General features: G+C 42.1%; 1 protein-coding gene across 1 annotated transcript in view; it reads right to left on the bottom strand.

Moving 5' to 3' along the window:
* The window catches only part of PACC1 (proton activated chloride channel 1), a 160,323-nt gene extending 149,640 nt beyond the window's left edge, over positions 1 to 10,683 (bottom strand). The window contains exon 1 of the mRNA XM_086927851.1: positions 10,530 to 10,683. Coding sequence (XP_086783977.1) covers positions 10,530 to 10,565 — 36 coding nt within the window. The 5' untranslated portion in view covers positions 10,566 to 10,683. The remainder of the gene's footprint in view (positions 1 to 10,529) is intronic.
* Positions 10,684 to 11,979: the final 1,296 nt, after the last annotated feature.

Consider the following 11,979-nt stretch of genomic DNA (forward strand, 5'->3'; position numbering starts at 1 on the left):
TCGCTATTAATAAATCAGTATTTCTGATTTACCTCCAACTGGCCCAAAGAGAAGAAACTATTTTTTTTATATATCACAATTATCTTTGCAACATCGAAGCAATGCATCACTAACTGGATTGCATATGTTCAGCTTAGTCCTTGCGTTTCATTACAATAGAGATTTCAAAGCCAGACACTATTATCCACCAAGGCCCTCTGGCCACAATTTTCATCTGAAGATATTCACGCGGTGAAAATACTATCTGCAAAGAGCTGGTCGAGAATACTGCAAAATGTAGAAATCAGTAACTGTAAACTTGCTGAGGGGGTTGATATCCGCTACCAGAGGCCCATCGATGCATATCCAAGCAACCTTTGGAGTTCTGTGTGCACTGACGCCAGAAGTATCAGAGAAGCGTTTCATGGAATAAGGGAGTCAGCAGGCCTTGGCCTAGAGAGCCCACAATGCATGTGCCAAAAGTAGCAGCACAGGTAGAAGGCACATGCAAACATGAAGACTATCTCGTGGTTGTCATTATGCACAGAGATTCTTACACAAACCAGTAAGAACTAATAAAATACAGACATGCTTTTGAAGCAATCAGTTGTTAGAGTTTTCTTTAATTTGAAAAATATATTAGTCTAATAATATGAGTCACTTGTAACTGACTTCATACCATTCATCTTGTGTGTTTTTATCTCTGACACAGCACACAGCAAAAGGTGCACAGTGTATTTGTATGACACGTTGTCCTAAATGAACTCTTTGGAGGAAGCCTATGTTGATTTCCAAGGCTCTTCCTGCAGAAAGACTGTATTGTATTCATTCAAGACTCTTTTCTATTGTTTATGTGACTAGCTTGTTCTGACAACTGTGGACGACATTGGGTCAGAAGGGGCGAATCCATAATCATGTAGTGAGAGTGTTAGGATGGTAGGATTATATGACGTTTTATAATGCAGAAATGTCATTAGCTAAAATTATACTTTTGCTTGCATCACGCTGACATGACAGTTTCTATCATTTTTGAGGGTGAAATTAACTAAATAAACCTTAAAATTTGGGGTGATCCAGAGTTTTCTATATTTCTACTAAGCATGCTGTCCGATTCTCTAATGTTTGCTGTACTTTTAAGGACATAGACTATTTTTCAGATTGTGCTCAATGATGTATTTACCTACATTCTAGGAGCTTTTATGGCAACTGATTTCTATGCCTTTTGACTGATTCACCAAGTCTTAGCTGCATTTAAATGTTTTTTTTTCTGCATTGCACTTTAATATTTTAATGAACCTTCATGTTTTTCTAAATTACTGATCTCAAACTCACTCTCTAACTCATACTTCATTACTAGGTATATTTTTGAAATGCGGTTTGAATACTGTCTTTTGGAACATTTCCTCATCTTTTTTGAGGAAAACATCGTCCTCTGCCCAGCATCTGGGCACTATGAGTGTTATGACTATAATGCAAAAAATCTAAGCCATGGCACTTACCAGTAAAACGATCATGACAGAGATATGTGGCTAAACTGCATGGCACAGATTCAAATCTCAATAGGTTTGAAAAGTTTTTTATCCCTGAAAATGTTATAAAATATTTAGAACTTAGAACACACTCAGAAATTAAACAACTTTTTAAGCTTCAAGGGATACATCAACAATGAGGACAGCCAGCAAGATGGAACCAGCCTACTCAATGTATGAGCATATGTAGAATAGAGTTCCATGGGTAATGAGAATAAACTGCAAGCTTCCTATTTACTACTGACGTGTGTCTTAATGAAGACCGAAAGAAGGAGACGTTTTCAGAGCCCGTGCTCATCTTAGCTTACAAAGGATTATTTTGTTCTGGGATACGCGGGATGCAGACCATGATAAATGTTTTAAGGTCAGACAGAAACGTTTAAAATCAACTCTCTACATTTTTGTATTGTCTACCTGGTAGGTAGTCAGCCATCATGTCTGGCAGCCCTACAAAATCGGATAGCACCAGTTATTTCTGCAATCATTGAGTTGCTAAGACAGAATGCCAGAGAAAGAACATTTTCAAATTCCACTGTTGAGCAAACCAGAGGCATAAAAGAGGAGTTCCTGAGAATGAAGGCGGCTTTAAAAATACCGGGAAAAAACATTCCTTTCGCGTTAACATCCCCCACTTATAACTAAGAAATGTAAAATATCTGGTCTAATAGTCTCTTGCTTCATATCAAGAATATGAAGAATCTACCTGAGAAAATCCTCATAATCTAGAACTTAGTCTTTTTCAAATAATTTATATCTCATCTTTTTCTCCTCCCAGTTCAACATGTAACCGTTCCATATTCTCAAAGATGAACATACTACCTCAGACGAACAGCTGCTATGCTCCCTCAATGAAAACAATTTCCCCACTCAAACCATCTCATTGAAGTTAACCTGTTACTCTGTTGTTTACTAAGTTACTGGAGTATAACTTCCTTTGTTTTTAGGCTCTGAAAAGTGCTTTGCTTCCTTGTAGGAAAATAAATATTCTATATAACACAAATAATAAACACTATACATATATCATGCATTCTTCTTCAACAACACAAAAGTAAAGTAAAGGAAGTGTGTGTGGTGTGTGGGGTGTTTGGGGGGTGGTGTTCGATGTGTGATGTGTGTGTGTAATGAGCGTGTTTCACCACCAGGAGCTCTTCACTAGGAGGATCAAATCTATCAATGTGTTATTCCCATTTCACAAGCTCCCCAGAACATAGTTGACTGCAAAAAATGCATCCGTTAATCACAATCACATATTACCACGTGTGCAATTTGCACCCAATTTAAGCAGGACAATTAGGATTGTACCCTAGTCGACTCTTTTTGACAAATGTTTATAGCTCTGGAGGTATCTATTTCAGAGGCATTAATCTCCAATCCAATTCACTTTGGTTAATGACAGTTAGCTGCATGATATTTCAAGTACATCTCTAGACACCAATAATGGTTACATGAGAGCAGAATTCCTAGATATCAACATCGAGGGCATATTGTTTGAGGTCAAGGACAACAAGTTTTCATATTTATTTTGTCGAGTGGACAAGTAGGCTAGGCCCAATCATCTGCAGCACAAATCCTTTGTCTGCCAGTTTACAGTACCACAGTATGATTGTGGGAAAGACGATTGTCTGTCAATAAACAATCTGTAAGTTGTTCACCATTGTATATATGATTCATTAATGCAAATACTCGATTATTAGAATGTATACAGGTTTCAAAATGTAACAACGTGTAGCTGTTTATTATGCTTCAGTGCCAGAGTACCCTTGCAGGTGATAGTGCACTTTACAAATGTGCATAGCAGAACATGCTCCCAGAATGCACCTTGATTTTATGCAAATACATATAGAAGCATGAAAGCAAGGTCGTTGCTTGATTTCATAATAAATGTACGCAAAAACAGCGACTTGAAGAAAACATTTTGCTAAACTATTGTACTACTTTAAATACCATTTCTCTGAGGCATTTACAATGCAATAGGTCTCGCAGCATTAAAGTTTGAGTTATTGGCACTGTGTATGATAATGCGTTGCATAAAATTTTTTGCAAACTTTGAATTGGTGAGCAGGGAGAGTGTGTGCAAGAGCATTCTTGAAAGCAGTGTGGTAGAAAGTGCAGGAATTTGGGTGACCTGAGCAATGTGGATGATGCACCTCACGCACGGGGCTGACGCAGTTATTATTCACACAGCTCTGATGATGCACCTTAGGCACGGGCTCACAGCTGTTATTATTCACACAGCTCTGATGATGCACCTCACACACGGGCTCGCAGTTGTTATTCACACAGCTCTGATGATGACCCTCACGCACGGGGCTGACGCAGTTATTTACGCAGCTGATGATGCACCTCAGGCACGGGCGAGCAGCTGTTATTATTCACACAGCTCTGATGATGCACCTCAGGCACGGGCTCACAGCTATTATTCACACAGCTCTGATGATGCACCTCACGCACGGGGCTGACGCAGTTATTATTCACACAGCTCTGATGATGCACCTTAGGCACGGGCTCACAGCTGTTATTATTCACACAGCTCTGATGATGCACCTCAAGCACGGGCTCACAGCTGTTATTATTCAAGACAATGTCCCATCTGAAAATTAAACACAAACTTCATTAAACAAGTGCAAGACGAAAAAAAAACAAAGACGTGCGCGTGACGAAAATTACCGTGGGGCGGGACTTTCGTTTCGTCCTGACGCTTAGCTATCAGGAGTCTTCTCCCGATATGTACGCACTTTTCGCATCTCGCGCTGTGGCTGTTTGGCACTACTGTCTTATACAATAGATGCACATCGCAGGCCACACTAACCATTATCATCACAGCTATACAGTACTGCAGGGAATACTTGGGGCTCTTGTTTTTATGGTTACATTTTAATGGCACTCATCGAATGGTTTTATTAGCCTTTTTGCACATTCGTATGTAAGCACTGCACAACACTTTTATCATGTGTATTAACGTTTTTTACTGACCACACATACCTGTGCAATGGTTTTCATAAACTATGCATAATAAATACAAAATTTGAAACCACCCGGCCCCTTTCACTAGGACTCTTAGCCAATGGTTCCTATTTTAACCTGTCCTTTGATGTATTAAAAACCTCTAAATTGCTGCTGATTGTATACAACACAGGTTTTATTGACATTTAAAATGATCACCATCAACGCTGCATTTTTATTGACCCTTATTATAAAGATTTTAAATAATCAAACAATAAAAAAATGTAGGCATAGAGAGGATGCTGGAGGTAGGGTATTTCTGTGAGATTGGTGTGAACACTAAGGAGACAGACTGTGGAAAATGTTCAGACAGAAACGGAGATCTGTATTCAGAAAGGGAAATATCATGTACAATATCAGTAAAGACTTATGGAAACGGAACGGTAATCACGTAAACTGAAGGGGGCTAAAGACTAGAATGACAAGAGAAATGCCCCACACGCCTTGTCACTAGATATAAAAGATGGGGTGCAAATAAAGGGGGGAGTGAGGGGAAAGAAGGAAACATTTCATAATTAAAAGTGTAAAATCATTCTCCGGTGAAAAGCAATGAAGCAGAAATGTTGGTGAAAATGCAGTTTGATGTGTCAAACGAGAATATAGTGTTATATAGCAAGAAACTGCAGAGGGAGAAAAGGCAGTAACAGAGCACTAAGCCCTGGGGATGGCCCGCAGTCAGCAAAATGGGGGACAACTTAAGTTTGCATTACAACATTGTGAATGACCATCCCGCTGGACCAGTAGTATCAGTATCCCGTGATTCTCAAGCTCAAGACTGTTATTAGAAGGCTAATGCAAAGAGCTCTGTGAAAATAACGGAAAGGACAACAGAAGTTTGCGCTAGAAGAGTAGAAGGGGGTCACGCAGCAATTCGACCACACAAAGCTCACTTAATAGTATAAGCAGTATCAGAGAATTAATGATTCCAGGTTACCACTACATATATTGACCTATCACCTCGCTCTCCTCATTTAAAAACAATCCGTTTCACCGCTCAGCTAGCTCTACTGTCACCCCATCACTCGTCACACGCCAACCGCCTTACAAGTGTCACCTAATCAACTGCCTCACTGATCACACAACCCTTTACTAACCTGACACAACCAAACACTAACAAACAATCACAATGAATGGCAATCGCAAAACTTCACAATGTCTGCCAAATTGAGAATGCGTTTAGATACAATAACAATGCCAGCAAATGATGTACTAATGCAATATGACAACACAAGTGCTATTCAAGGGATCTTTGTATTGACATTACCGTTAACCAAACCAGTCACTCTGTTACGTCCATGTCTATCATGCACTTAACTGTCTCATCTCCAGTCATCACCCCCACAAGCCATTTCAATCATTCACCAATTCACACACCCACAGTCACAGCCCACATCCTCCAACTGTATACCACATCCATGACACTTGTTAGCACATGCCTCTGTGCCACTTCCAGACGCAACCTCCTGTATGCCATCACTAGTGTCAACCTCCTCTCATAACACACATCATGTTACAATTGTGGGTTACCATTTCACTGCAACTCTCCCGTCACCTACCGCAACACTGTCTTCCATGCTGCCCCCCGATCATCCCTTACGCCAGTCATCCATCAAACTCACCTCTTGAAGAGTAGCCTCACGACGAAGAGCCAGAGTGCCCGAGGAAGCACGGAGACGACGTGCCCTGCCTGCGGGTACTGCGGCCTGCCTTCCACCTCTGCCCGATCCGCCCAGGTTACATTCTGAGGAAGCCAGAAGCGCTTGTTCCAAAACCAAGCCGACACCGCCGCCATGTTCCACCAACAGACCTAGAGGAAGCGGCGCGCGCACTGGGGAGCGGGGCAGTGTGACGCCACCCGCACAGAAAGGGGCAAGCACGAGTTGACAGTTACGTGTGGGACGGCTTGAGAGGAACCAAAATGAAAGTAAAGGAAACTGAAAGTTGGAAAGGGAAAAAAAAAAGCCAATGCCGTTCAAAGTTCACTGTGTCTGTAACCGCGCATTACAATGGAATTGCGAGTGTGTGTATGTGTGCGGGGTGGGGGAGCCGGGGGTCTCTGTATGTGTGTGTGCGTGCGTGTATGTAGGTGCGCTCGTGTGTGTGTGCATGCGTAAGCAGGGGAGGTGTGGCTGTGTGTTACAGCTTTCCAGGAGACAGGAGCTGGCCACAGCGAGCGCGTTCTCGTGCGCATGGCCCGCTCAAATCGCCTTCTGGCAGAGGAGATGGGCGCGGCCAGCTCCTGTCTCCTGGAAAGCTGCGTCGCTGACTATACGTCTCTGTGGCGAGACCGCGCTGACGCGCGGTCGAACGCCACAAGACCTAAAAAGAAGAGCAAAACCAAGATTTATGTAATTAAAAACTGAATGGTCCTCGATCTAATTGTAAATCGAAGCTGCATGTGCCAAGGTAGAGCAAACATTCAGAAATCCACAAACAATGTGTCCTATGCACCCCAAGTCTCTGTTATCATTAAGAAGACGTATTAAGTCTATTGGTGTCCTAGAATTGTTTGCAAGGCCAGGCCCATTTCAAAATACTCTGGTGCTCATTATTAAGCTGGTATCACTGTATGGCATCATAAAGTTATAATAATAACAACAGCGGTAAACTATTGAGTGCAGGATATCTGATTGGTCAATATTCTTACATGATCCCTTTCCTTTTGAACATTTAACCCCTTCCACGCTGATGACGAGCTGGGCTCGTCATGGCGTAGCCTCCTCGCACGCGGATGACGAGCCCAGCTCGTCACGTAACATGCGTTTTAAAAAATCTCAGCGCAGGAGCGGAATTCCGCTAGCGCGCATGCGGTTAAGACCAGCAGTACTACACAGTCAAGTCTTTTACAGCGTTATGTCAGTGTTGCACTGAGACCAGGTTGCTGATTTACTCAATAGGAGCTGAGTTGTGGAGCTGTGCACCTTAAAAAATTTGGCTGAGCATTTCATGTGTAGGACTGTAAAACCTGTAAGTAAGCCGGAATAGAAAGCAAGCTTCTCTCACTGTTTTTGTTTTCTCAGTGCATCAGCATTCTGACACATGTATTTAAAGGAGTAAAAATACCAAACTGTGAAGCAAACAGTGAAAGCAGCCACTGGGAGACACAGTGACTTGTCTTATGGCCACTTCTTTCAGAGGAGTTTGCCATTAACCAATTGCATTTTGTGAATGCTTTCCTCCGGCGCTCTTCGAGCAATGGTCAGTTACTGGCTTGTGAATGCATGTGCGGGCGCAGAGCACTGGCAAATCTCTATATGATTAAGAAAAGAGTGGACCCCACTATCCTTGCCTTTGCGGTACACAAAGTCTGATTGTGGGCTATGTGTTGTGTAATGGGAATTGCAAAGTGCAGTGGTACTGTCCATTACTGGGACTAATCAGGGGTCTCCAACCTTTTCTGTAGTGAAAGCGACTTCTGATCAATGAAAATCATTGTGAGCTACTGAAGAAGGCTAAGCAACGCTTGACTTTGAGCCTAATGTCTATAGAGCCAGATACTATGGTTTTGAATCAAATACTTTGACTAGTAGCATTATGACAGAGCTGCCATGTGTGTCAGTGAGAGTGTGATCTTTGGGGATGTCTGAACATGTGTGCGTATGAATGGGATATATGTATACGGGTGACTTAGAATTGTGTCATATGTAATTGTGGCACAGGACATACATTTGGCCATATGAAGCACCATTACATGTATAACACAAACATACAACCATTTTTTTAAATTGGAGAAAATTAAAGTGTAGAAAAATGTTCTGCAAAAAATATTCATAATATGGACATTTTTCTGCACTTTAAATTTCGGGTCATAAATCTGACTAAGCACTGCAGCCTGGAGATAATAAGAAGAAATAAACACAGCCTTCCCTTAACATTAAAAGGATAATGCGACCCTGTGCTTGTTTAATAATGAACTCAAGGCTGGGAGCTACTCTGAAGGTGTCTGTGTGCTACTGGTAGCTTGTGATCGACAGGTTTGGATACACCTGGACTAGATACTGCAGGTGCTGTTCCTATTACATAGCACAGTGCTGACTTGGATCCTTTAAAGTTACTTTTTTAATCTGGCTTGCAGTATCTTGGACTTTTGGCACAAAGCAAAGAGGGATCGAGTCTACAGCTGGCTTCATAACTATCCACTTATGCATATGCACTGTTGATCTGTTCCTCGCTCTTGGCTGTCTTCGGCCTTAAGTACTATCCAAACCAAAAATAAAAGATAATAGATTTGTTGCAGCCCTCTACATGGTGCTTTAACTATTATTCCAACATTACGTGCCTTGCTGTATTTAAAAATGTTATTAACCTTCGGGAAAAAAAGACCCATGATGAGCTGTAAGATAAACTGAACTTAATCTAAAAAAAGTGCTGCTCTGTGAGATTACCCATTAACAATAGTGTGCCTGCGTCATGTGACAATGCATGTGACATATCCTACAGGAAATCCCATGGCGCTGAATTTAGCACCTTTATCTTTTGCCTGTTCCAGGCAAATGTCTGCACTGGGCAGGATATCCTTTAATAATCTGCCACCCAGGCGGGAAAGTTGAACAGATCTGTTTGGAGGCAAAGAGGCAAATCCCAACAAGTGAGAAGAATTAGGCGGTATTGTTTCTACATATTTTCTCTACCACTTTCACCAGTTTCCTACGTTAACAGTGTTTAAAACATACACTTCCCACATCACTGAACACTGTACACAAGCAAAAAACACAGAGGATACAGAACATGACAACGCATAATTCATATTTCAGTTCATGTGCGCTACCAATCTTCAAACAATCGCTTTTTTGCAATAACTATAGATCAATGCGCAATAAACAGAGAGTACATAACAGGTAACTGTATTATGGTCCAATAATGCATATTAGGGGATCTGATGGCATAATTAACCACTGAACAAAGGTTGAGAGGTTTGTAAATCTAACCAACCCCATGGTGGCTGTGATGAACCATAATACACAATACACATTCATTTTTCATACTACATGTCTATACCCTGCAGCATGAAAAACAGTTAATGGTTACTGAAAACATAAAGTTACAGCTCGGACCGTACTGTACAGTTGTCTGCAGTAAAGGGAATTACAAAATGTTATGTTATTTAGAGTCAAATGGTTGCGAGTCTACTATTTGATGTATTATAATGATAACATAAACTAACAATCATGTTTGTGAAAATGTGCCTGTAAAAGTGAGAAGTATTGCAACTGCATCCTACATTTTTAAACCAAGAATGGGCCCTGATTACAATTAGAATGTTCAGGTTTTGTTTACCCTTCATGGAGACGGCTGAATTAACAAATCACAACAATGAAGCACGGAAGTGTGTTTTGATGACGCTTTTATCACAGATAGTACTGTCATGCATTAGGGTTTAATTAGTTAGCTGGAGAGAAGGAAGCCACATTAAAACAACAACAACAATCAGTGGATGAAATTCATGATTCACAGGAGTTATATAATTTCACATACTAGGGAAAAATTGTTATAGTTATGACAAAGTCCATGTGAAATATGGATCTGGAACCCTCTTTTCTGCAATAAAAGCAGCCAAACGTGTAATTAACAGTTTACAACAATGCTTATATATTTTATGAACTCTTATACTCTCGATATTATGCTGCAACTGAAAGCAGTATGGTTCGAGTAGGGCTATATTTCATCCCTTCTAGGAGACTAATTCTACAGAATGCTGAACAGCGGTACTTAGAAGCCATATGCTGTGTTCAGTTGTTGTTCACAGAGGACTTGCATCTACATGCCGCCACCACCTTGTGGGTTTTATTTTCACTCGCTGCAGGGACCTCCCACCAGGCACTTGCAGTTCTATTGGAATTATCCCTCTGCTATTCTTGTTACAAGTTTGCTTTTGTTCAGGGACCACATAAACAACCTGAGGCAAATGTTACCCCCTACTGGAAACAGCAGAAATCCCGAGCCTAAACATCGACTATACAATATTGAGGGTCAGCCTCGGACACCGACCCACAAGTACAATTGAGCCTGGCACTCTACCTCCTGGTAAGATCTCGTGAGCTCCTTTCTGATCATCTCCCGGGCAGGGGACAGACGGCAGTGCGCTGACAGATGGACAGCAGAAGACGCAGGGACACTGACTGATGCTCCTCCCGCCTCCTGGACTGTCCCCGGCAACTTTGTAGCTCCACCTCCGTTCACTGGTAAGGTCCTCCCCGGCTGTGTACCATGCTGTCTGTCCGGCTGGCTCGGTCCAACGACATCGACGACGGACGAGAGAGTGACAGACTGTGTGGCCATATTGAAGTGGGATATTCTCCTGGCCGTGCTCCCGCAGTGCGCTTTTCGTACTTAGATTCGTGAAGAACAGTTCTGTCGCTATAAATGCTAGACGCCTGATATCAAATGTCACTCTTTGTATGTGAGTCTTATGAACACATACCACTCTGTTGTCACATTGCCTTACATTGAGCCGAAGGCTACCTTTGTATTTTTATGAGAAGGCTCATCAAATAATAAAAAACAATTTTTGTCACTAAAGTAATGTTTCTTTCCTAAATTCTAACACACATCTCAACTTTTTGCAGTTTAGCCGCTTGGCGTCTGTGGTTTCATATGTGCTATCATGCCAACATTGGCTGTACACAGGTATATCCCAAATTTTAACTCGAAAAGTAGCGTATTTTACTTTTCTGAGCATATTTGAACTTGGCCTTTGATACATATTTTATTACTTGTAAAGTTTGCAGTAAATGAAGACAGGAGGCAATTGCAGGTTAAGTTGGTTTAATTTCCCGGAGCGCCGGGACAACGTCTTAACTCTCCGCAGCTGGCGCCTCGACAAAATGGCCGCCTTCCGCTTCAGGTTCACCCCTTCCGGTTCCGGCTAATGGAACACTAGACCGTTACCACATATCTCCCCCCTTTATGCAACAACACTTTACTAGACTAAACACTCTTACTTGTAGTCCATTTCAAAGTCCTTGAATCTCTCCGGAATCCTTACTACTCTTCCTGCTCTCGTCTTCATCGCTCCTTCTCCTCTTTCACTTCCCTGCTCTTCTGTCAACTGGCCACGTGTCTCTGTTCCTTCATGGGTACTTCCCGTCCTTTCTTTCCTGATCCATTCTTGCTCCTGCCCTTTGTTCCACCTGTTTCTTTGACTTCCCAGTCCTCTCCGACATCTCTCTCTTCTACTTGCTGCGTGCCTTCATCTACTTGCTCCGTGCTCCTTCCACAACCTTCTTCCTTGCCTCTCTCCACATTCTCTTCCTCTTCTTCTGTCTCCGCTCCCCATTCCAAGATTTTGCTGCACTTCGCCATTCTGTCCTGCGACCACACCTTGCCGTCGCTGAGTAGCGCCGATCTGGCATATGGCTCTGGAACTTGTAGGGGCGGTGTGAACTTACTTTCTCCTTTTCTCTTCAGGGTCGCCACCTTCACTCTCACCCAGTCTCCCTTCTCTAGCGACACTCCTTGTACATTTCGC

This window comes from Lissotriton vulgaris, chromosome 6 (genome assembly GCF_964263255.1).
Source record: "Lissotriton vulgaris chromosome 6, aLisVul1.2, whole genome shotgun sequence".
NCBI classification, from domain to species: Eukaryota; Metazoa; Chordata; class Amphibia; order Caudata; family Salamandridae; genus Lissotriton; species Lissotriton vulgaris.